General features: G+C 36.1%; 1 protein-coding gene across 1 annotated transcript in view; it reads right to left on the bottom strand.

Annotated features, from left to right (window-relative positions):
• Positions 1-27,925, bottom strand: part of DNAH7 (dynein axonemal heavy chain 7) — a 111,743-nt gene that overhangs the window by 60,570 nt on the left and 23,248 nt on the right. The window contains 14 exon segments of the mRNA XM_055812961.1: positions 319-468; positions 3,400-3,648; positions 6,786-6,884; positions 7,920-8,132; positions 9,193-9,320; positions 9,424-9,526; positions 10,822-10,990; positions 11,430-11,539; positions 12,412-12,624; positions 15,699-15,839; positions 17,368-17,566; positions 18,708-18,901; positions 24,135-24,321; positions 26,675-27,360. Of these exon segments, the coding sequence (XP_055668936.1) occupies positions 319-468; positions 3,400-3,648; positions 6,786-6,884; positions 7,920-8,132; positions 9,193-9,320; positions 9,424-9,526; positions 10,822-10,990; positions 11,430-11,539; positions 12,412-12,624; positions 15,699-15,839; positions 17,368-17,566; positions 18,708-18,901; positions 24,135-24,321; positions 26,675-27,360 (2,841 nt within the window).

Raw genomic sequence — 27,925 nt, 5'->3', positions numbered from 1 at the left:
CTGGGCCACAATCAATACAAAATAAGGGATGACAACATGGTAGAAAGATTAAATATTCATCTATTTATAACATACACACACACAAAAAGCCCATTTATCTTCACACAAGGAATTCTGAAACACAAAACTTAATTCACCAGCTTCCAGAAAGTACTTTGCACGGCACACACTACAATCAAGCCAAACTGCAGTCTCTGCATTCAAATGATTAAACACATGAATCCCACAATGGCTGTGCAAACAACATGGAATTAAAATTTAAAATTTATAATTTGAAAAGCCATTTCTCAAAATGCTCTAAGCCTGTTAAGCACTTACTGGTGAAGAAGCAAATTCTCTGAAGCTCACTGCTAGTACTCCATCTGACCATTCATGTGACACAGGATCAAACTGTCCATATAGCTGACCCATTGTTATGGATTTGGGATTTAAAACAGTTATCTGAACTTTGTTTTCTTCCATCAGCCCCTGAAGACACAAAAGTAACAGAATCTGTTAACACCAAACATGCAATTTATTATGCCATGTTTTATTTTGAATTTTACAGTTATAATTAAATCTTCATAAAAATTTCATCAGTTTACAGCAGGAAGGACATTACATGTTACACTTGAAAGATGGTTTACAAGTGTCTGAAGACAATTACTGAAAATTTATCCTATGTAGTTGGAAAGTTAATTTTAATATGAACAGTGGCTTGATAAATGATTTTTTTTCTTTTGCTTTCTTTCTTTTTCTTTTCTTTTCAATGTTAGTGAACTGGACATTAGGTAGTCAATAAGGAGACCCAAGTTCTACTCTTATACTTAGAGGGATTTCAGCAATCCAAGCCCTTTTTTCTCTCTATGCCGTTTTTCCCATGTTTACGGAATACATGTAACTGCCTCGGTAAATTTCTGAGATTGATGTTAAAACGACATTACAAAGTTGGTTTGGGTTTTTGATTGGGGTTTGGTTGTTGGGGTTTTTTTTACTTAAACTATGTAAAAATATCTAATTTTGTTTTTTGATTAAAATTAAATCAATTCTTTTCTTCTCTCCACCTGACTACATACTGCACGCTGCACACATCAGAGATGAGGTGGTGGAGAACCACTGTTCCACCGGAATGAAACAAGCAAAGGTGACAAACTGCACTCATTTGAACACCTACTTACTAAAGCCTTAAAATATAGGAATGTCTACCCCTGATTTAAGCAAAAAAACCCCCTTTCTTCCAAAAGCAGCCCTCTTGTTTATGCATTTTAACTGAGAAACCAGGAGTCTGACATCATTTCATGCCTGTTCTGCCTGCTTTCCTCCCACAGGCAGACATAATCTTTCTTTGTTTCCCATCATGAAATGTAAAATGCAGGCATTTAATATTTCAAAGAAGAAACAAGTATGTTTATAAAAAAGTATGATTACAACTTTGTTTTCTGATGGTTTGTATTGAATTATAATTCATTCTAACATACTTTTTTATTTCATACAGTGAATATTCACAGGGAATATTAAGGAAAGGGAAAATGGGTAACAACTTCTTGGAAAGAGTTGTAAGCTATCTGAACAGTGAACACATAAGTATGTCAAAAATCAACTTAAACCCTGAGTACAGCAACTTCATCACAGCTGCCCAGCCAAAAAGTGAAAACACTGCTGAAATAACAAAATTTCAGATTTAGAATCTTCAAGATTTGCATGTACAATTTTGTTCTGTATTATTTCTGTTAGCAGCTTCTTACCTCATTCATCACAGATATATCCTTCTCACCTTAGCCACCACAATGCCCCCTAATAACAAAATTCACATATAGTCCCAATAGAGCTGCTAGAGCTCCCAGAACTAAACACTGATCAGTTCAGATCAATGAGATTTTCTTCAAAACAGTAAAACACCTCCAGCAAAAGCAATTATTATCATCAAAATGAAATTTTGTTGATTAGTTGGATAACTGTTCTTTTTTCGGGGGGTGGAAGCTCCAATAGCTGTGATGGCCATTAAATTAATCATTAGAGTTGATAGAGAAACTGAGCTAACAGGGAGAAAATAATCAGACAGGTTTCTTGTTCTACCATGTAACTTTTTCCTTAACAGACAGAAATGGGAAGGAGTGGACAAGGATTCACTGAATTACAAGGAAATGCAGAAAGTTACATACCTTTTTATTGGAATGACAGGCAGGAACAAAATTTGTCCTACATACCTAAAGCAAAAGCTTCACAATGTAACCTATAACATGGGAAGCAACCAGGCTTTTAATAAACGACCCTAAGAACAGAGTTCTGTTTGACAGCATCACAGAAAGCCCAGCCAGCCTAGTCTTCCTGATATCAGCACAAAAATACAAGGCGCCTGCCTAAAGATCACCATTAAGGAAATGAAACAATTTTGCTAAGGTGGTTGGTTGCATGTTTCCAGTCAGCCAGCCTGAAGAAATTCCGTGTCCTGAAGATCTCTTATGCTTCATGGTTATCACTATTTTACTTTGGGGGTGCCGGGAGTTCACCAAGTAGGCCAGTCACCTCTCAAGCCTCAAATCCCAATCACTTCATTTCAGAAACAGCTACAAAAGTGCCTTGTATTGGGTTTACGTTTCATCCTAGCAGATGAGATTGGACTAAATCTAGAGGTTCTCGGAGCACAGAATACTAAGGACAATAACTACGGTTAGATTATTCTGCAAAAGCCTCCACAGCCCAAGTGGCAGGATTCCAGAGTACCCATGTAATATACTGATGGCTTGAATTTGAGCAAGACTTGGTATAGCTGCACTACTGGACCACTGAAATGTTCCACAGATGATAATTATTACCCACTTCTGTGTCAGGTGAGAAGTTACTTAGCTGAACAGATCTTGGATTTGTTTCAGGCCCAAAATTTGTCTGAAAAATTAAGTTACTGGGGTTTCAAAAATAATCAAAATTTAAGACTATTTATAAACAGAGTTTACATGGATTTATTTTATTCAGATTTATTATACATCAGAAAATTTCAAAACTTTGTGTAAGTTTATGAAGCAAATCTATTGTTTGGTGTAGTTTGAAATGGCATAATGTCAGTTAAAAGTGTTCAACCGCTCTCCTAAGTTGGAAATCTGGTATAAAGCTTTCACAAGGAACAGTTTATCATAAAATTTCAAGTAGCTAATTCATTCCTTGTCCAATCCAATGAAAGAGTTTAAAGAAAACACCCTGTATAGAAACCCATGAAAAGTATGAAATGCATACATTTAAAACTGGGTCAGCCTATCTTACCTAACTTTGGAAGTACAGCTTCTCAATCAAATCCTTTAGCTTTTCCTTACACTTTTAAGTTCCCTAAAGTAAATTCTGTATTCACTATAAATACTGTAATATTTATAAAATTTTTTTTAATATAGTTTTCACCAGAAATATTTTATAAAAATGTTTAGATACCTTCTCGCATATGTCTCCCAATGCTCCTGCCAGAACTCGATAGGCAGATGTTTTTCCCCCAAAAGGCTCTCCAACTATCATAAAGCCATGACGCACAATCATCATCTCGTATATCTGCAGGATCTTTGTTGTAAAGAACTCGGTCATTTGCAAATTCATAGCATCACAGTTTGTTTTGATGGCTTCCAATAGGTCACTGTAGTCTGGTTTTGGTAGCTTCACACCAGGAAACAAATCAGAAGTAATAGCCTAACCAAACAATAAATTGGAAAGTACACTTACTTTCACAGTAATTTGGTTTGAAACTCATGCAATCAACCCTTTGTTAACACTAGGCAGACTAATACCTATTTTGATTAAAACAAAATAATTGTGAATTTCATGTCACCCTTGTCTGAGCCAAAATGCTGACTTTGTAAATTATTATTGGTATTTATTGTATGTATCTTTTTCCTGTTTACCTGGGCACATAAAGAAACAATTTACTATCTAAGCATACTGTATTATTTCCTAATAAACATTAGCTTTCATTAAACTAGTTTATAAAACTTGCAGTTATAAAGTACAGAAAGCATTTACCTTTTTTCCTCAATAACTGAAAAGTAAATAACTGAAATCTACATTTAAAAGCAAAGATCCTGCAGTTTTGCTTACAACAAAACAAGAAAGAGAGAGAATAAATTGAAGACATAACAAGTGAGAAAAAGAATCTCTGGGCTATCATTTCAATGAGGATCTCATTATTTTGAATTTTCCCTGTTATTACTTATGTTGGTTTCCTTCCACTGTGTGCTTTGGTTTCCTTTTAGCACTGCTAGTTTCCACTGCTAACATGTTAATGAACATACCGCATCCTGACCTTAAAGTGTTTGTTTTCTTATAGCATATGAAAATAAACGCTTAACAGTCTGTGGTACCAGGGGCATGTTTTACAATTGACTATGACAAAATCAGGGCTTTTCCAATGAAAATAATAATATTTCCAAAATAGAAATATCAAGCTGTGTTCTGGGTGAGCAGCTTTTCTTATCTGAAACACATTCGATGTAAAATTTCCATTGGTTATTCATCTCCTGCACTCTTTGGTCATGCTCCCTGTTAAAGAATTAAAGACTTATACACTTCTGCTAAAGTATGGTCTTTCTATGCCTACTAGATCTTATAACCAAGATCATTAGAGAAAAAAAATTCTATTAATCATTTCCTTCCTACAATATGGATGACATAAATATGGGGAAATATAAGAAACCATTTAGTATCACAGCATAAATTGTACTGCTGGGTGAGAGAGTGTCTTCTTCACAGCAGAGCAGAATCAGTATTATAAACAAACCTATTAATAGGGTTATGTTATATGAAACATATATTTATGATAGGCCCAATGCAATATACTACAGGATAGTATTAAAGGAACATCTTTATTTAAGCATTAAAAAAAAATAAAAATCAAGATCCAAAAATCTGGATGGACCATAAATAATTTAAAATGAAGTGAAGCAGAGTTTTGAGCAAAACAAGACAGAGAAAGCATGCATCATTCGTACGATTCCATATAAACACACAAGTGTTACTGTGTATCTCAAGTCAGATGTACCTGACGGCACTGGAAATCTGAACAACAATGGCAAAACCACCATAACTCAAATAAACGAGGGAAATGTTTGCCATTTCTTTCAAGCATGATATATAAATGGAGGGTAGAAATTTATATTTCTCACAATAAAAATGCAAATAATTCATAAAATCATATTTAAAATTTTAATTTACATCACTACTGCTGAACTTAAATCTTTTTATAATTCTTTCTGTGTCTGGTAAGAATTTCAAACAAAGCTACTTTATTCCAGAACTAACAGAATTAGGCTATTACAATTCCCACATACTCTAGGTCTAACTTACTGCTGACCCTTAAATCTGTCCCCCAATGGGTAACTAATTACTGCAACATCATGGAGTCACGCTCACTTGTTGGTGTCTTCCTTCTAACATGCATCTGTTCTGCACTGACAGAATCATCTAATTCTAGTTTTTAGCTTTACATTCCTTAGCCTTTTGCTGATTACAAGTTGATAATGTGATACTTCCCAGTTTCAACTTCTAGAAGTTTTCCTACTTTTGGGATATACCAACAAGCAAAGTATTAGTATGTGCAGGCTATGTCATCTCTAAATCAGCATACATTTATTATTTTAGGCAAGTGAAAAACATATAGTATTACTTAATAAATGTAATTTCTGTACACTGAATTCTTAACATTGCTAATCTTCTTCTTAAAGACTGAAACTCAGACAAACAACTAGTGAAGGCGCTTCAATTTTCCCAGACAACTTATCTAAATTTATCCCCATTATTTTAAAACTTAGGACAATATGCAACCTCCCTCCATGCTCATGACTTGCTTTCAGGAGCAAGTGTATAATTTAAGCAGAATTTTAATTAGAGTAACAGTGTCCACAGACATATGTCCAGTTTCTAATTCATTACATTTCACATAACTCTGGGCAAGGCAATTACCTTTTCTGTGCCTCAGATTTCTAAGGCTTTTTCTTAAAATTCCTAAAGGAAAGAGCTTCCATATTACTTTCATGCCCTCATGGATGTTTTCTTATAGAAATTATCTTTTTTTTTTTTCCATTACAAAATTACACAAAAGTATTAAGCACCTTATACATGAAGGACAGTGTCTTCACAGTCTCCAGACATCTATATACACCAACCCAGACCCTTTCTTCTTTTCCTAACAGGACACAGAAAGCTCACAGCTACCAAAGAAGATGGCAAACTCTTCCTAATGGAGTTCACAGCTCCCATTTGTGTGAGGCATGTCTGCTTCAATCAGTGGTATATTTTAAACTGACTATCCTGCAGTAACAGATTAGAAATCCAATCCAAAAGGCACATATTACGACACTGACTGCCTGTGTCAGTGCATCCTGTACATCAGGGGAGCTAGTTACACATTTTTCTCCATGCCAAGTTCAACTCAGGTCAAGAATGAATGCAACCCGCTTAGTTTGTTTACTGTTTTGCACATTATAAATGAAAATCCAAATCTTCTCTTATAAAGAGGAGAACTATTAGTACCTACCTATTTCATAAGAATACTTACCAGATACTCTGAAATCCTGGATACACGATATAGAAATACAGTACATTACCATTTCAAGCAGCAGACTTGGCAGAAACTTCCATTGGTCTAAACTACCAAAACCCAAATGCTCACTGTATTTGCTAGGAAGGCATAGTTAAGACTAAGTTTTAAAATAATTAGAAGCTAGATTTAAAAAGTCTTTCATCCATCCATGATAAACTTGTTATATAATATTTTTATCAACTCGTATTTTTAGCAAGCTCTTTAGATTACTAAAAGTTTGTACGTTTTCTACCTCAAAAAGCGGTAAATCATGAGACAAGAATTTAGGCAGGTTGACATCTTTAATGGACCTAAGGAGCAAAATTTCTTCATCTTCCAATGGATATTTCAGCTAAAAAATAAAACAAAATAGTGTTAGTTCATGTTTATAGTTTCTAAAATCAGATGTTCAATTTGCCTCTTTTACTGAACATCTCCTGATGTGCATCTATGCAATTATTTTGGCAGGTTCAGGTCCACTGATGATAACACATGTTCTGCAGCAGGTTTCCACGGTCAGGCCAATTTCACTTTAGTTTATGCCCAGTGATGGCCGTTACTATAGATCTGGTGTAATATTTTCTCCAAAACCACTGACTTTTTGCTCTCTAGGATTATCCTTCTTAGGAAGAAAAATACATTTCCCCTACTTTGATGTAAAACTACTGCTTTCAGCAAAGTGGAAATTCTAAAAGCTTGCATACAGAGCTCTCTCAGGCTATAAAAAACCTCAAAATAAAAAAAAGTGCTTCTTTTGCCACAATACATAGTTTAGTCACTGATTTTGAGTTTTGTGGAGTTTTTTGTAATAGGAGGATTGTAGGTTGAAAAAGAAACTGGAAGATAATTTATATTAGTCTGCTTAAATAAAAATAACTGAATTAATAAAACAACAGTTTAGTTTCCTAGCAAAATGTATGCATTCATCCACAATGCAAGTCAAAACAGAAGGCTACAGCCTTTTCCTTAAAGATAGAAAAGTGATGAAAGTCACATGGGGCAGATACTAGCTAGCGTGTTACTGGGAAGTGTTCACATACTATGACAAAGGCATCTGAACCTGATACGAAAGGCATAGCAAAACAGTGGCCAACATGCCAACCAACTCAGTAAATCTGCATTTAACTAGAACTCTTGAAAGATAATCAGCACCCTTAAAAGGCATGTCGTTCAGTGACAGGTGGTGTGGAGAATGGCCTGGTAGCTCTGCCTCTTCTTGCCTTTCCTCAGCTTATGCCCCAACACACGCCCTTTGCATTTCCACAGGTACCACAGGATGAACTTTTAAACAGCTACTTGCCATCAGGTAGAATAGCGTACCTCCTGTTAGGAGAGAAACACATTAGTAAGTTATTGGATGACAAAGAAAATTCAAAAAACCATTTACCTTCAGGTTGCCAGCCGCAGTGAGTACTGACTTCACAGCTCTCATTCCATAATCGTAATGGTGCTGAGAAGATAACTGTTCAGAACACAGACGATACGTAGCTACAATTTTTACAGACAGAGGTCGAGCAGCGACAAACCCACAAGAATACAGAACGATCTCTGCAATCATGGCATAATCTGGAACCATCATAGCTACTGTTCTAAAGAGAGCCTATTAAACATATATAGGAAAAATGACATCAGAAAAAATTATACCACGTTATTATATATGACTTTTCCCTACAATTACATAAAATACTATTTGTCATTATTTCATTAATACACTGACAGCTAATTAAATTTAACTGTCACAATTATGACTACAATATATTTAATAGCTTCCCATATATGCTTAGAAATAGACTTTTCATTGTGCCAATTCATGGCTGTAGGTTATCTTCACTCAAGATTAACAATCAAAACGCATAAACCACCACAAGCTCTAGAACGAACAGGGGAGCGCTATAGTGCCATAAGTAAGTTGATGCTGTCAGGCTCCTATTAGCATTGCTCTACCAAACATGCATCAGAATACTTTCAAACAGAAAAAAAATTCGCTCCTTTTCATATTCTACCAGGAAATTTTTAAAATTACCCTCTTTCATCTACATAAGTAATATTTTTGAATCTTGTATTCATACTATGTGTGAGTAAACTTCCCAGACAGCTCTGAGAAGTATTTCAAAGACTGTACTTTTCTACGTTTTCATTAGTTTATTGAGGTATTTGCTCAGACTTCCTTTTCCCTCTATGGACACAGGACAAATACTTCTAAAGGGCTTTACATTAAAAACACAAGTCCCTTCAGATAAAACCAAAAGATCAGAAAACACAGAAATCAGTAAAACCCCACATTTTTATTCAATATTAAGATATTATTTGCTGCTTGTACACTATAAAGCATTCCTTTTAATTTTTGAACTTTCAGGTGCTTAGCCAAAGAACACAAAAAGGTGGGTTTTTTTAAACTTTCTATTTTTATCCTAAGAATTAGAACTTGAATCAAGCAACCACTTCCTAACGTTTTCAAAATTAGTTTATTCCTATTTTTCAGTCTGATCATCCTTCTTAATTTCTTTTTCCTCTGAGAGATGTATTTTACGCTAATGTAATCAAAAACTGCAGGTAATTGATATTAAATATTCTTAATTTCTATACACAATAAAAAGTTGTTTCTTTTTTACTTTCTGTATTAGCTATTAGAAGTAATAAAATTACAAGTGTTACAGTACCTTAAGATTATCAGGAAGCTCTGAACGCCCAGCGTAACCAGGATTCATGGTAATAAAGACAGCACATGTAGGGTTCAGTTTCAGTTCAGTTCCTTCAAATGCTATTAAATCAGATCCTGAATTAATGCCTATGGAGAAAAAAACAAACTAATGTCATTGCTGGGCAGGTTTTGTTACATCTTTATTCTTTGTCATATGTAAGTGAAAGGCATGATAAAAATAAGAGATTACCTCTTTGGATAGTAAAAATCTGCTGAGCAACCACAGAGAGTACTTCCAAATCAATCCTATTGAATTCGTCAAAGCATGCCCATGCCCCACAAGACAATAAACCCTAGAAGAGACAGATGTATGACTAATAAATAGGTAAGTACTTATTCTGGACATGCACATCAAAACAATTCTTTAATAAGAAAAAGGTTTAATGGCAAAGAAAGGACTTATATCCATGATCCAGAGCACAAACTTCTAAACAAAATCACTCCAGACAGAATTTGTTTTAAAAATAATTACAGAAATTTAAAAACTAACTTTGCTTGTAAAAAAACCCCAAACCAACCAAATCAAACAATTAAGACAAAAAACCTGTTCAAACTAGTCCAAAATCCTAATTCTTCTGTCATATGCAAGGTGCCTATCAAATTTTGCATGTTTTACCTTTATAGCCAGTATTTTACAACTAGGTAAGGGGGAAGACTTCAGCACTAAACAAGTCTCCAAAAAACCTACTCTTCTTTTAATTCTATGCTAACAGAGTTCACAGTGACAAAAGGCCAAGTAAAGACTTCTGCACAGCTAAAATTAACTATTTTGGTTATGGCATCTTACAGCATACCACATTACCTAAGTGCAACTAAAGAGTAATTCTCTTTTCCTACAGTTCTGGTTAATCCACAGGTCTTTGCTGAGATATGCTCCCAAAATGCTACTGTACCATCTCAGCTGTACCAGCACTGGCATCTCATACTCTGCTAAGAGTAAATCTAAAATTCCCACATAAACACAGAATTTGTCTTTCATCATTTAAATAAAAATTCTTAATTCAGTGTATTTTGGTGAACTTCCATCATTTTTAATTTTGAAGGCGAATCACATCATTACAGTGGCGCCACTGACTCGGAACGGAAGAATAACACCAGGGAGGAAAGCATACTCGCTCTCTTTTTGTATCATTCTAGGTTAAACCAGGACACTGGGCTGTAAGACACAGATGTCCATTCAGAATAGATTTTGGTAATACAGAGCTGTCTACTCAGGCTAATATCAAAATGAATATGCTTGTTCTGTATAATATAATGACACCACCTTATTTAGAGTTTAGACTAAACCTCAAGTCCTCTAAAATTTGCAATCAGCTATTAAAAATGCACTCACTGAAATGGCATCTATGATGCCTATTGAAAGCAAGTGAAATCATTACGGTGTATTTAATTTTCAAAGCACATAAAAACCATTTTGATATCTCAGTTGATTCTTACAGTAAGGCCTATCTGTACAACACTAGCATTACACCGCAGCCCAAAAGCAGAAAACAATTACATTTACAATACCTTAAGGCCACTTCCAATGTCAAAATAATTAAAGGGCTTTTATGTAATTTAAAATATAACCCTCGAGTTTTATCCACACCTTAAAAAATTTTCCTAATTCAAGGTAATCCAATCCATCTGAACAATTGAAAACCACACACTGTTTAGCTACAGCCTTTGCTAAATCTTTTGTAGTTTCTGTTTTTCCCGTTCCAGCAGGACCTTCAGGGGCACCTCCAAGATGTAGGTGCAGTGCACCAAACAGGGTTCTGGAAATAAAGCAACAGAAAAAAAAAAACACAGCTCGCACAAATTTTGATGCTATTTTTCCAGCTGCTCTAGCTTTTATCAGAAACATTTTTCTGTGATGGTGCAGTTTACTAGCTTCTGGGCAGCTATAGTTTAAAAATATGTAGTAATGTACTATAAGTTCACAATAGAGAACTACTTTCCACTTTCTAAACCTAAATCCTCTTGCAATTTATCACTAATTATAGTGTCACAAAAGATTAATTTTATCACAAATTTAAATTAAAATATTCATACAGGACCAATTCTATTCCACCAAAAGAAATGTGTCCTATTCTAATTATGCCTATTAGAACACAAAAATACAATTCTGGAGCCATCTGTTCTCAGGACTAATTAAAATACCTCAACTAAATAAATTCTTGCTAATACAGTACATTCAGTAACTTGCAGTTTTACCTGTAGCATCTGTCTGTTAGTGGAGTAATAACCAACCTAGGGGTATTGCCGAGATATTCATATCCATACCTCAGTCCAGCATTGATCATCTTAGTTTGTAGATGCCCCTCCTAACAAATGAGACATTAATTTTATAGATTAAACAATAATTTCAACGCCCCTACACACCCCCACAACTCAACACAATACCTCAAGTTCCCCAATAGGCCCGATGCTATTAGAAACCACTACAAGGCAGGCTACTGACTGCTCTGAGACGCTAGTTTCAATGTGACTCAAAAAAAAGTTTGCCAACTACAGTATCAAACAAAAAGACCATTTTTTTACATTAACTGTTATCTAAAAAAGGGTGCTACTAACCATATTGCAGAGTAAAAGTGTCTTGTGTAGCTACTTAGAACATTAAGGGACTTTCTAAAAGATCAACAGAACTAATCATGACTCATAGCCCATTATGGTCAATCTGATGGTTCTGATATGGCAATGTATGATCTCTACATACACTTTTTTTTTGTTCACATACAATGTCTTGCCCTGATGAATGTGAAATATTGTATCCTACCACTATACAGTATAAGCACTGTTATTTTTCCAATAAATGTAATGCAAAAATAAAATAATACTGACAGTAAGTCATTTAAAAACCTCTAACTGCAAATTGTCATCCCTACAGCATTTGCTATCCTGCAGAATCAGAAAACCAAAATACAGTTTTTGAGTGAACAAATTTTATCTGTAACCTCCCCTGCAGATTGAGCAAATGTACTGAGACTCTGCAGCGATGAAAAAATTAATTTAAAACTGCTTGCATCTGGCTACTGGCCATTCCAGTTAGCAATCCATAAAATGGTTTGTTATAGGTATTCTTTTACCAGCAGATATTCCCACAGTACATAACGATTCTCTGTGTGAGCAAGCAAGCAGATACTGAACAACTGTGAACAGGAATTACCTGCTAACAGGATTGAGAGGTATCACTTACCTCCCAGTAGTACCTAAGCTGACTTAACCATTCAAAGTCACTCTCATCTTTGACTTTCTTGCTCACTAGAGATGCAAGAACATCCCGAGCATGAACATCAAGCACAACAAGCGCTCCTAGAGTCACTCGATTCTGCTTAGACAGCTTTCCTCGCACCAAGGTGACAATGTCCTCAATCTGTCTTTTATTCTGTTCCAGAAGATCCTCTAGTGCCTGCAAAAATGTTTAGAAGTTGCATGTCTTGTCTAAGGCATGATTATTTTTTCTTATATTACTTTTATTTCTCTATATTAAAAAGTTCTTTCTCACTATAAGTAGTACAATGTCCTGCATTTACTGGTAGTTCAATAGTGGTTTGGGTTGGGTCTGGCTTTTTTTGTACTCTACAGAATCATATGTAAAACATCAACGATACATATCTGGAAATAAAACAGCATACACTATTTTTTTCCTGGAACACAGGAAATAGTCATTATCTTTTTATACATTTCACATTAAGTAAAGGAAAACGCCACACATTTTAAAGATCTACTTAAATGTATACAATATACTTTCTATGGCTAAAGGACACTGTCTCACTAGAAAAACGCCCTTATGTCCCACAATAGAAACACCACCACACCTATAATTCATAAAGTTAACAAAAAAAAATGCATTTTTCTACAACTTTTCAGTTTGCTGACTTCTGGTCATAGTCTGTGTTCAGATAGCTTAATGATTTCTTTTGCGCTGTAATTGGTTACTTCATGCTAGTAAGTCGATGATAAACAGGAAAGGCCCAATGAAGGAAAGCACCTGTATCGTGACAGTACTTAGATGTGATGAAGTGCCTTATTGAATTGAAATTAAAAAGTGGGAATTAACTTTAGTAATACATTCGCACCAAAGCATGTTTCTATAGAAGACGGCTTCTATTTGCAGAAAAACTTATCCAACCTGGTTTAGATTTTTCTCCCTGCTAGCCTGCTGCTCCTCTCCAACACACTGGCACTGGTAACCCTCAACAGATTATGATCATTTTGAGATCTCTCGCCTCAGCTATCTATTTTTCAAACATTCAGTTTAAATAATCACCTGCTTAGTATGACTTCTTTTTACTTATGTGAATAAAGCTGTAAACACAGAGTTCAAAAGCAGTACAGCTTCTACAGTGTTGCATTACAGGTTGTAACCAAGACAAAATCTGAAATAATCTTGTTCAAGTCGGGGATAACAACCCCCTGGCTTACTACCAAGCCCTCCTCAGCAAACAGGAGCTATCAGCTGAGGCACAGAGCGTGTCCTCAGCTCCTGCACCAGTAACGCTCCTTAGTGCTATCCTTCTGACCATACGACCATGTATCACCAAGAACGCACACAGGCCGCAACACAACGCTCTCAAAATTTATGAAGCACCACTGTTTTTCTACAGAATCTCTGTTTTATTACTTGGTTTTATTAAGAAATTTGCACTTTTGATTTATGTACAATAGTTATTTGTTAAAACAACTAACTCAAAAATGTCTGAAAGAGAGCAGGTGTGTGTATGTATGTGCTAAAACATATTTAATATTTACGAATGACTTCAATGATATTGCCATCCTGTCCCTGAAAACACTGAAGCGCTTCAGCCAGACTGCAGTACTTCTGGCCTCTCACATGGTCACTGGCTGACTGTCATGCTTCTTACGCTTCAGCACATGACATAGGAACGGAAAAGAAAGAGTATTTAAGGCTGTAAGACTAAGAGTTCTCCTTGCCACAGATTTGTGACAGATTGTCAGGAGATACAAATACTTCTCTACCGCTTCGCTACATACAAGCTCCTTTCTATAGGAGAATGAAGATTCTTGGGCTGAAGCCAGATGAGAAGAATTCCCACAACAACAGAATTTCAGTGAAAGATACGGGAAGGGCAGGTTTCTGTCCATGCTCATGTACAGAAGAGGCTTGATACAGACCACCACAAGAGCTTTTGTCTAGGCTGAGAATTCTGTAACAAACATTCCCAAAAGTAAAGCAATTTAACCTCACTTCACTTCCTCTTTTATTTGTTAACAACAGTAACTACAGGCTCATTAAGGTGAGGCTGGATTTAGGTTTTGGTTTTGGGTTTTTTTTTAAAATCTAAAATCTCTAAGATTAGAAGTCCTGTCTCTCCTTCCTGAAAGTCTTTCACCAATGGAGGATAAATGGTGCAGTATGTAGAAATCTTATTTCTTTCCCCAGGAAACGGAGAATCTCCTTTACTGGGAAAAGAAAACATATTCAAATCTTTTTCCAAATCTTCAGATATGTTGCAAGATCTACTCCTCGTATTAGCAGGTAATGTCCTCTTCTTCCTTTAATTCCCTCTTCCAAAACACTCAGAAGCTTTGTTTTCTTTCATGTCAAACTCCAGCTGCTCAAAAGAGCCACTATTACCAGGAGCCATTGCTTCAACTTGTGAAAAAGCAGAAAACATTATACAGTCTTAAAATACTGCCCCATATATGGATTAAAGATTAAACATCGTGTTTGTGGTACAGCTCAACTATACATAAACAGGAAGAATCAAAAACTACAATACTGTTTAAAGTTCTTTCAATTGATACCACGTCATGGCAAAAAATAGGAATGAAAAGTATCATGAAGTATCACAAAGTTATAATTTTATGTATTACTGAAAAGAGACTTGATGATTCTTTCTGTCCAAACACCAGAGAATTAAAATTTAGTTGCCTCATCTGACGGTGGCAATTCTGGAACACTTCCAAATACAAGTGAGAGCATTAACCCTTGGTGACAAATAGAAGAAAGGTCCTACAAAACATATATCCTGAATTTTAATTCAGTGCCTTAAGTAGCTTTATTCCCACTAGCATTAGCTAACTAATTATAAGTTCTGTACCAGTCAGGCATATACATTCATTATTTCACAAGGGCGAGGATGGTATATATCCCCTAATGCTAGTCCTAGCCCATCTTCATAAAAAGCACTAAACATTAATGAAGGTAAGTTAGACTTCTGAACCAGACATGAACAAACTCCATACCACCCAAACTCACCGCTGCGCTGCTCTCACAGAAGTGTGTGACCTACACACTGAGCCGAACTGAATGCGCTCTGACGGGTACAGAAGCATTGGTGCCTATACCCAAAAGGAAATACTAGCTTCAAAACCTTCAAGGATCCCATTTCAGGTAGATACTCAAAAGATTAACTGTTGAATTGAACACCTATTCATCCAAAAAGGTTACTACCGAAGGTCTAATTTACTACTGCATTATATCAAACTGACATAAATTTAAATTTAAAATATCCTTACCCTTTGGCCATTTCTAATAGACATCTCTACTTGCATTGTCCAGAAAGTTTGGGATGCACAAAGAACTGTTTGTCCAGGCCACTCTCTTACCCAATTAACACGTGGAGTTTCTGGATAAGCTTCAAGTGCATCCCCAATGACCTGGACAGGAAAAAGCACACTGTAAGTACATGCAAAACCAGGTGATGTTCAACTTTAGAATTGAAGTTAGATTACACTGTATTACCGAGAATAAAAAGAACAGGGTCTAGATTCAGCCTCAAATTCAATTCTGTAAATACTGACACCTTGCAAGCAAATCTCTCAGTAAATCTCACCCCCCCCCAAATGTCATAATGTGAATGAAATGATCACATAAAATTTCCAAGAACTGATTTCACAACACATTCTAAAATGATTCCTGCCATCAGATACCTAAACATTTCCATCTACAATGAAACTAGAAAACAAGTACAAATACCATTTGATATTGAAGCAATATCTCAAACTGAAATTTTTTTCATCCATTTATTCTAGTAAAAACCCAGAGCTTTTAATTTTGAAGACCATGCTATTTCAACTTATATCTAACTTCAAGTGTATTTTCTAATAATACAATGATTAACCTGGTTCTAGTGCCACTCAAGGATAATCCCAACGAAATCAAAACTTGCACTGGAAAATATCTGCCAGTCCTGACCAACAGGTTTTTCTCCTGCCACTAAAAAAACCCAAGGAAGAATAAAGTCATATTACCAACAGACTCCTCAGTAAATCTGGATGGCTCCTCAGATAAGCCATATAAACTACCTGAGTGAAAATCTGCCATTCATTTTGCAGTTCCAAGCCTTTTTGCTTTTAACAATGTATACATACAATAGCATCAATACAAAACAACAACAACAACAAAACCATCTATGAGGGAAAACTGTGTCTGTATTGACATTAAAACTATCTAAATGTTATCTGGTCTAGGTCATTATAAAAGTTCTGTAGTCAAGGCTAAATGCAGATGAATGGTGCTTAACCATTTCTTGCTCATGCAGCTCAGAGTCCATGTCTGATATGCACCGAACAGATCAGGTTATTGACTTTCTTCTGTACTGCTATGCCACTACAATAATTAAACTGCTGTGCTGTAAGACAGCGTCAGGGAAAGTGTGTGCACGCTTAATTACCTCACTTGACATTTTTTTAAATGGTCCTTTTAAAGGTCCTTTTTGGACCACAAAAAAGAAGGTAACAGAGATGGTTAAATATATGACACAATGATGAGACACTATAAAGACCAGAACGATAAAATCTGAAAAGAAGAGTTGAGTCTTGATTAAGGTAGTCATAATCAAGGAAAACATCAAAAACAACCCACAGGCAATCTTTTCAGTTTAATATTGTCCCTTAATACCACATCAAGTGTGGAACATTATCCAGTAAAACAATCCTTGGCACAAAATTTTTTTGTCTCTACTATTAAATTTTAAAGAATTTTAGAGAATTTTACAACCAGTAATTGACACCAGAACTAAAAATTGAAGAATAAAAATTACAACCTTTAAAGACTGAATTAATTGTTTTAATGTTCACGCTAGGTGCAAAGCGTAAAAAGTAATTCCAGTACATGTTAATGTTTACTGAAGAAATCAAGGCCAAATGACTTCAGCCTAGAGCGTAAGAGCTCAGGGCTCCTTACCTTGTGGATAGACTTCACCATAGCTGTCTCCAGTTTAACCAGCCATTTTTCAACTTGACCTCTTGCTTCTGATGTGGAGATTGTCTCTACGAGCTCCACAGTTTCTCCTTCACTACTTTTAATGTGTGTAATATCTAATATATCAGTAAATTGCACTCTCGCAATTCCTTCAAAACACTTTTTCAAGTGAGGTTGTACTCTAGAAAACAAAACTAGTATTAAACAGCTTCTGACAATTTCTTCCTGCCAATACTACCAAAGATGATCTAATTAAAAATAAAAAAGTGAACAATTTACTTCTATTTTAAGTTTGTTAAAAAACAAAGTTTATCCTCAACAATAAATTGTGTGTACTACTCCCCACAAGATGTTACCACAATATTTTTTTGAAGATCAGTTTAGATCAGTTTAAAGGTGTAAAATATTACTTATAGTCTCTATAACACACAAACTAGTAAGGATAAACAAACATTCTTTCTTTACTGCTAATTACCCTACAGTACATTAAATTCCATTATTTTTATCTTCCCAGCAAACCGGAGTAAACATTAAGGAATTTGAGTAAAGCAACCTAGTACAGTCTCAACACAATAGCTTGTAATAAATAAAAAAAGAACCCTTTAAGATTTTTTTTCCTCACAAGATTTCTTGCCCTGCTCATTGCACTGCATGAATATTTCTCTGTCACTGAGCTGGCATTTCATTTTTCATTTTTGTTCTTATTTTTGCATGACCTCACACTGCATTCACTGCAAGCTATCAAGCCTGCATATTGGGAATCCAACCCCAGCTCCTCTGCTTATAGCGAGGGCTATATTGCTTAACAAGATCGTTACTGCAGAATTCTTGTAGAGTTAATACCACTCAGTGTAAGAAGGACTTGGACCGAGTTAATACTTTCTGCAGTTTAATCCTGAATGAAGTTGGGGAGTAGAAATCGCAGAGAGAGTTAAAACACAGCAAAAAAAATTGAACACTTTAATTAGGACTGCCCCTAAAAAGATAAAACTCAAGTCAGCAGTATACAAGTTCCACCTGATATTCCAGTTTTCTGCTGGGAAAAATCAGGTATGTTCATTTCACCATGAATTACTATATGGGCTTCTGATTCTTCTGAAAACCAGTGTATGGAAGGGTTCCTAGCTTAAAAAACAGAACTTAATTTAATTACCCATATTAAAAATTACTCTGTGCTCACCCATCATTAAATCTAACCAAGGAGGCACTTAATACCATAATCGCCAGTGAGAAAGAGAGTGTTCTGGGCTCAGAGAAGCAATATAACAAGACCATCTCCATGCACTGTGAGTCACAAATACATCTATTAAATATTACCATACCGAGTAGGATCTTTGGTCTCTGAAAGAATCTCAAGGAGTTCATCATTAGATAAAAAAAAGAATCTGGGGAAAAATAGGCGCTTCTTCTCTAGGTATTCATTAAGTCCCTTGAGAATTAGCTCCAGAGATTCATTGCACTTCCTCAGTTTTTCAAACATCTTGTCTATTTTTACTACTGTCAGCACACGTTTGTCCTGGAAAAGAAGTTACTCTAGATTAGTATGTTAATGCCTTCTCAAGTAAATCACCACACAGCACTGCAGGAACTCTTTAAGCAAAATGAGTATTTATGTCAAATTCTGCTTGACTCAAACCATTGTGAGGTTTGTAATTTACTAACCTTCATTGCCAGGGTACACTGGAAAAGTAGTTAGGCAGTTGCTATTAATTTTTTCAAAACTTGAACTATTATTTTTCAAAAATAATTTTCAAAACAGGATCAATTCAGCACAGCACAACTCCCCTCATTCTGTTGGAGCAACAGCAATTTACACTGGCTATTCAATTGGATTACATAATTAAGCAACATGAACAATTAAAACATTTTGATGGGTTTTTCAAAGCATACTTTTACAACAAGGCAGTCACACATTTTAAGTGGCACTCATCTGCCAGAGTTGAATTCAAAATAAATTATCTTTCCTTGCTTATAAAATACATAAATATATACATGAGATTGTACTACTGAGATGGCAAAGCCATACAAAGGCAACACTGACACTTGGTACTGACTGGTAGCGCGATCTAAAAAAAGGTTTTCTCTGATCCCAATGTGTACTAGCTACATACGTTTTGCTAGCAAAAACCTTTAAACACTTGAAAAGTTGTATTTGCTTTAAGAATATAAAAAAATTATATTTTTATTTCTTTTTACAATAGCACCTGAATTAACACCTGTCAAGATACATACTGGATAAAACACTGGGTTTCTTCTATTTATACGCTGTGTGGATGGCAAAATATATTAAGACATACAGTGCTTTCCAAATTCTTTCTAGTGCTTCCCAAATTAACCCCTCAAGTTAAATAAATATAAATGCTTACAAAAGCTACTGCATAAGATGAGTTTATCTCAGTTGGTACAAATATAAAGAAGATTTTGCAAAAGACCTAGACCTAAAGGTTGCCAAGCTAAGAAGCTTTAGAGAAACACAGTTGTCTGAACATCAGGTTCTACCGTTCAGTATGCCTTATGACCAATCCATAGCTTAATCATCATTACAGGTTTTAATCTTGCTCATCAGGCATGGGGATTTGGGAGTAAAATGCGACACATTGCAAAGTAGCGAATTACACAGATTTATGACTGAGGAAGTCAAACCAAGCAAACGCTTCTACTCAGTTCCAGTATGGGCCTGGGTTCATCTGTGACTGAATTTATTCTAGTTCACTTCTAGTTCAGATCCCTGCATTAACGGACTTGTTAACTGTGAACTGATTCAAACCCACTCACTTGAACATACAGAACATCATGTTCTATAATGACAAAATCCTGGCAAGGAAAAGGAGAGGGATTAACCCCAATCCCCTGCTCCACTTCCCGAAGTCTGGGAACACAGCTTCTGCCATAGCTTCTCCTTTACCACCTAAACCAGACCGCACTCCCCTGGAATTTGAAGGGGGCCACAATGACCACAGGTGAGATGGAAACAGAGCTAACTAGCAATGTTAGTCAGCCCGGAGGTCCCCTCCGTTCTGCCCAGTGAGTCTGCGCCTGTAAACACCCAGCGAAGAACACATACCCAGGATTAAAGTAAAAAAAAAAGACAGAGCTATATGCAACCCTAAGAGATTGGTAGGGAGAACTGCAGACTAGTCAGTCTACTGAGGGCTCGTAAGAGCTGCCAACAGTAACAAAGAACACCCCACCAACGGACAGCAGAAGTCAAGGATGTACCCAGAGTACTTCTACTAGGAATAGTTTTGTCAGAGCCCATTACAAATGTAGAATGTTCTGCTCAGAAAAGTCTGGCCAGGCTTGCAGAACAGCACAGTCTCACAGGGCAGAAGCACGGGTGCCTCACGTTGCAGGGGCAGAGCAGAGGAGCCAGGCTGGACTGCCCTGCAACACCCCGAGGTGCAAAAGGTGTCTGCAAGAAACACTCCTCACAGGCTGACAATGCAGATTTGACCCAGGAGCCTGACTGCTGTTCAGCTTCAGTTTGGTGAACTGAAACAAGAAATTCCAAGTTCAGTTTCAGTTCAAAAACTCGTAACATTATGAAATTATTTACAACATGCATTCAGCTTTGGTTCAGTTCCTGCTCATGTTACACATGTACTTCCAATCTACTGAAAAAACCCCCAGCCAGAATTGTATGTTTAGCTAATTGATTTTCACGGGGGTGCATCTCCCTAATACAATAATCACAGCGTTCCTCTGCACATGAAATACATTTACCTTCTGTCACCTGCCTCTTGCATCACACCAAACCACAACAAACTCAATAACTACATACTTTTCATCTATACATAGACAATTAAGCTGTCAGCATACAAACATAACTCAAAATTGGTTTTATAAAACAGTTTTTAATGCACAACCAACCATATGACTACATGTTGTCAACAGAAAGAGCTTTTGTTCCCTTTCTTAGTGTATTAATCATCAGCAAATAGATTAAGTGCAACTGGTAAATCAAAGCTGTGTTGCCAGTTTTATAAATGGGATTCTTCCTGCTTGTTTTTTCCTTCATATGAGGAAAAAGTAAAGAAAAAAAAAAAGAATTTATGCTACAGCATAGATTTCCTATTTACAGGTCAGCTAAGGCATAAAGAAAAAGAGCTAATGACATCATTCTCAGTCATTCAAAACATTAGTGTAACTTTGTCAGTGACACTGTTGGTGTTAATTAGGGGAAAAAACTGTATCAAGAAAAGAGTATAAATTAAATGTATAAAAATAGTTTGAGCATCTTGTTAAAAGACCATCACCAACTCTAGTTTCTAAATATAATTTCTGTATGTATCACAGGTTACAGCCTGGGTGGTGGTGGTGGTCTTGTTTTTTGATTTTGTTTTCCTTTTTCACCACAAAGACAGAAAAGCTTCCATACCTTGAATTTTTTTTTAAATATAATCTAGAAAATAAACCATGAAGTAATTTAACCCTCATTCATGTGTGCTGCTTAAAAAAGATATTTAAACTGAAGGAATAATATATGATTATTCAATTTTGTGACGAAAAGCTAAGCAAATAAAAGCAATTCATAATACACAGCAATTTTATAATAAAACAGCTTATAAATGCAAAAAAGTGCAAACAGACTCAAGTTAGCTTTTAGCTTTGGGCTTTAAGAAAGACCCTTCATATGGACTGGGGAAGAACAGTCCCCAAACACTGTATTTGTGGAAGCAGAGTGCCATCTTCTGGAAAATAATGCCCACTTGTCTAGCCAAAATCAACTTTAGATTGTTAAAACTTCTATTGCGGTGTTTACACTCTCCTGTACAAACAAAAGATTGTTCTCTTTTCTGGCAGTGAGAACATGTATCACATTTTAAAAATACTTCGTATTTGATTAGCACCGAGTATCTGACTTAGAAGATTTTTTCAAAACAGATCATCAGCACACAACATTCAGAAATATAATATTCAACAAAATTCTGAAAGTCTTGCCCTTTTTTATTGTTATTGAATTTCTTCCCAAAAATGACCACTATTAATTTCACAGCACTATGGGATAAATTCTTCTGATTTAGAAGAAAATCAGGAAAGAAAACAAGAGGAAGAAGGGGGAGGGGGAGTGTAAGACAGAAGGAGAAAAAGAGGGGGGGGAGGGGAGAAGCGGAGGGAGAGAAAGGGAAGGAGAAAGACTTAAAAGATAATACAAAGTGAAAAATTATTTTTAAGTGATCAAGCTAAATTGCCAGGAAATTAAGCAAATGTTTCTTTGTGTATACTACACATTTTGTGTATTCCTACAGTGAGACCACATCTACAATCTGAAAAGAGCTCAGACCAAAAGCTTTTAGACTGAGTGAAAATTTCAGCATTTGTCCTAATGACATAACGGATCTCTGAAAGTTCTGCAAAGGCATGAGACACATGAAAACTAAGCTGATTTTTTCCTTCAAAGAGTAACCTGGAAAACAGCGGACCTCATAAATCTTCTCAAATCTGTTGAATAGTTAAGTAAGCCCAGTTAATAAAATATTAAAAATACAACACTCTGCTAGAAAAGTCCTTGATGTTAGGGAACTTTTTCAGAAGGAACGCAGTTTCTCTAATCATTATTAGAATCATTAAAATTACGTAACAGGATCATCAGAATTACTAGCTAACTGGTTATCCCCTGAGGAATAGTTTGTAGAGCGTGCATTCAGCCCATTGACTGCGCAGCCACTCATGAGTCAGCTGTGCCAGGTTCAGACCTCTCCTCCTCCCTCACTGGTACCACCGCTTTGCTAGAAGCTACTGCCCTGCCCTCTCGCAGGGTCAGCAGAACAGAACGTGGGAGTGTTCTCCATCCAGTTAGGCTGGCAAACATAGCCAATCTAACCCGATCCAAGGCTGGGAACATCTAACAACTGAAGCAAAGCATTCATATAATCTCATTAATTGATCCTAATTACTGCGCGAAGTTCTGGAAAGCATCAAGTAAAAGCAAATTGGCAAGACAGTAACATTTTGAACTGCCAGACATGCGCAGTGATGGCATCTGACAACTGCCCTATATACTGATGTACAGTAGGTCAGATTAGTACTTTTGAAGCAAGTTAAATATCTAACCAGCTGGAAGTTACAGAGGCACCTCTGCCATTCAATATCCAGATAAACAGCATTTTTCGAAAGGATCAATCAGTGTGAGAGCTGATTCATGTCAATTGACCTACAGTGCCAGGATCATTATGTCTGTTACTTTGGTTTGTATGCTGCTCAATTTTACTCACCAGCATGGCACACAGCCTGCGAGAAGAGGCTGGGACAGCTGGACTTGTTCAGCTTGGAAATTAAATTAAGGTAGCACTTCGCTGCAGCCTACAACTACCTGAAGGTCAATTGTAAAAGCCAGAGCCAATTTCTCAGTAGTGATAGTTGGGCAACAAGGGGAAACAGGTATAAATCTTTGGACATTTCTAGAAAAGTATTATTTACTAGGAAGGTACTGCAGCACTGCATTCTCTGGAGGTAATATGCAAGAAAACTGTCCTTGGAGATTTTTGAAATTTGGCTACACAAAGCTGTGGCTGAGCTTACGTAATGCTGGCAAAAGTTCTGCTTTTAGAAAGAAGACTAACTGAACTCCAGTGGCCCTTCCTGCTCAATGCTTACATGATTCTATGTGAAACAGTTCTGCAAAACAAAAGAATCTAAGAAAGGGGGCTAAGATGAAACAGAAAACATAGGACTGTTATCAGAAGCAGTATTTTTTTCTCAGTACACACTACAAACTCACTCTATATTCTTAAGACCACAGTACTTACCTGAAAAACTGATTTCATTAAGTCCTTCCATGTCCTAACCACACTACTGAATCGTCTACTTTCCTCCGGCATTTGAGCCATGATGTCAGGAGAACTGAAAATTGGCTCTAAATAAAGCCAAGTAGCCTGAACCTTCAGCCATTCATCCAGGATCTCCTGTGCTAGCAACAGTGTTCCTTCCCATTCCCTATAAAATAGCATTAGTTGAAATGCATTAACTGATGCTTCCAGTAAAACATTTCCAGCAGACTGCTAAGATCTTTTTGGAAATTTGTGTATTCAGCAGCAAGTGCAATATATTTAAGATTTCAGCACAATGTCATATTCACCTAGCCTAATTTCCTGCATATGAGGCCCATGTCCATTTCTGCAACTGGATCATCCATAAGGTTGACTGTTGGATTTCATGAACTAGGCTAACCCAATAAATAAACTAACAGTATCAGTGAATAAACATAGCACACACTTCAGCATGTAATAGTATCTGTGGAAAAAATTACTTAAGTTGAGTATGTAATCTGTTTCCAGCATAAACAAAAGCCCAGACTACTATTTCTGTTTGCTAGGACAGACAGACACGGAAGTAGCTTAAATCAGTAAACCAAAAATACGTAGACATTATCCTAAAAAGATATGTTAGCTTAATTAAAAGATTTCAAGAAGTAAATAGTCCAATGGTTAAATCACATTTCTGACTTCAAATTCCAAACATGGATGTTGGACACATTTGTTTGATAGATTAAAGACTCCCTCAGTATTACTGCTCACCACTGAGTACACAACATTATAATTCAATAACTAGTCAGTCTTTCCTTTTCATAGCCAAAAATTCCAAGATACTTTAGACTATCACTTTTTCTGTGTCCTCAATTTTTCTGCATCATTTTAAAATTATTAACACCACTATCGGACACTTGTTACTATCTCACCAGTATCAGACACATGATATTATCAGTTCCCTCATACCACTGGTATTCTTAATTCACTGACATAAGCAATTTGCAAAAAATATATAAAAATAAAATGCTATTTATAATCCTGTAAGAAGAACGTATATTCTTCTTTCCTGTATAAAACCAGTAACTATTATTTTTTACAACTTTCATACCACTGGACAGTACAGACAGAATTATTATAAAAAGTGCATGCTGTTAAAAACTGTATTGTACAAATAAACCATGGCAAGAATTTTCTCAATAAGACACTCATACATGGGCTGCACTGAGTTCTGTAAAATGATACATGTGAAAACACACTTAACTTCTGCCTTCATTCCTCTACCTGCCACAGGTTCTAAACAACAGATAACTCTGGCTGCATGTACCTTCTCTACCTGAAGCCCCTCCTTTATCTTTTGGGTATTGGCACCTCATCTTTTGTGATTTTTCTTCTACCAAGAGGTAGAGAAAAATGTAGCTTTCCAAGAAGAAAGTAAGGCAGGTCAGTTAATATCCTTACACCAAAAAAATTCCCAAAATGAAGATGAGGAATTTGGAAAAATCTCTGGCAGCAATCCAGAATTCTACATGCTTTGGTGGGTCATTGAGAAAGCAACCATTGTGTAATTGCCTACATCTCAAAGACCAAAATAATACATTGTATTTTTACAAATGCTGTCAGTCACCAAAAAATTGCCATGGTGTGCTTCCTCATCTTTGATGAGGACAGGCAAAACCCACCTTTTTACATTAACAAGGAAGAAACTACTACACTGTAGTACAGTAGTAACTGGAGAATTAATACTTATTGGAAAAAAAACCAATGTGTGTACATATGAATTCATATTTATTGAATACGTGCTGAAATGTGAAATAGCGTTTTTGCAGATTCATGGGAGTTTGGCAATACCAATAGAGCTAGATGTAGTTTAGATTAAAGACTTTTGGGTTTTCACAGTATGGTTATGTTTGGGGGATTTAAGAAGCAAGTAAACTATTTATGGAGAAAGACACACAACCAGATTACAATCTATGCTCAGAGATGGAAGTACAGGATCTTTAACACGTAATGCTAAATTTTAGAATTTAATTTTCTGCATTAGAAAAAAAGAAATCTTTCATAATTTCCCTGAAATGTGTTGTTTTCATTTTCTTCATCTCCCTTACATAAGCCCTATCATTTTTGATTGTTGGAGACCTAAAACATTCAGTAGCTTCAAAATTTAGGTAGAAAGTTTAGACTATATTCTCAGTTTACAATCTTTCCATCTATACCTCAGATGTGTTTTATCTGGTAATACAAAGGCAATGTTATGATGTATTTGGTACCTTAGGAACCAGAGCACATTAAAAATACTTAGCAACCTCTCCAATGCATCAGCATTTCCCATATTGTTAATTAAAAGTAAAAATCAGCTTTATGGGATTAAACAGTGTGTAGCTGACGTGGGACAAAAGCTTTAGCCCTTTTAAAATGAAATTAATTCACTGCTTTCGGAGGATAAACAAAAGCATCTGAAGTCCCTGTGCTTCAGATTAAGCAGAAAAGATTTCTTATTTGGTAATGTTACTTGTACTTGCTATTAGAAAAAAAATAATTACCTTATTCGCTTTTCATGATGCTTAATGAATGAAGAGCCTCTCATAGTCTGAGTTTTGACAATGTGGTCATCCAATAACATCTGAATATCTTCTACAGAAGACAAAATATGGGTTCCTGTTTCTCTGTAGGCAAGAAGAGTGAACTCCATTTGATCCCATTCAGAAATCATTTTCATTAAAGCTTTCTCAAGCGAATGTTCTTTGCTGGCTGTTTCACTGATGGTCTCAAGCTTTTCCAGGAATGGTTCAAGATGCAAGTTAATATACGACAAGACGTTTGAGTCTTCAGAAGGATACAGTGGTAAGCCAGCAATTTTTGACATCTCTTCCCAGTGCCTTTCTTGCAAACCAGGATTGCAAATCACCTGGATTAGAGGAATGTGGCACCTGAACTCCTCTACTTTTGATTTGACATGTCTTGTAATTGCTAATGCATTTGGAGAATTCTGGAAGGCTTTTTCTAGTTTATACAGTCCACGCCAGTGGTTTCCTACATCTACCTCTACTTGGTCTGGATTCACTTCCGTAAGTGATCCCTCTGTCCAGTCTTTGTGTTTTCTGTTGAATTCAACAGTCGTACGGTAGAGATGAAGATATGGAGCAAGAGTATTCCAGATGGTTTTATGCTGAGGGTACTGAGATATTGGCCATCCAAAGGACTCTTCTTCTGAATTCAACTGATGAATCTGTTGAGACATAAGTGAGGTCTGAAATGCAACCAAAGCTGTCCGTGATATCAGGCCCTTAACACACGGATTAGGGAGTATTCATCCATATTAGGATTCTGGTGTCTTCAACAAGCTTCGAATTAAGTTTTACCAAACCACTCCATTATGTAATTGCCACCACTGACCGCAGTTAAAGCTGCCTTTAACAGTAACAGCTCAGCATTCATGCTAGGCAATAGAGGAATATAGTCAGAGGTTTACAATGGTACTTGGGCATTCCTCCATAGCTTGCATTGCTGTGGAGGCTTTAACAGACAGAGGTAATAATGAGTATCAGGAATTGCACTTCCAAGCATATTAAAGTATAATTTCTATGCAAACCAACGTAAACTTAATCCACTCTTTCACTATGCAAAGTACTACCATATTAACTCCAGACCACATAGTAACAAATTACTGTGCCCAGTAAATTTGCAGTTTAAATTGCAAATCATAAAAAAATATTTTGTAGCTGAATTAAGAATTATTTTGTCACACCTCAGAAACTGTATTACTAGGACAACTCTTGATTCTGATAACACAA

This window comes from Falco peregrinus, chromosome 8, assembly GCF_023634155.1.
Source record: "Falco peregrinus isolate bFalPer1 chromosome 8, bFalPer1.pri, whole genome shotgun sequence".
Taxonomy (NCBI): Eukaryota; Metazoa; Chordata; class Aves; order Falconiformes; family Falconidae; genus Falco; species Falco peregrinus.
This window is presented reverse-complemented; position numbering and strand designations above follow the sequence as displayed.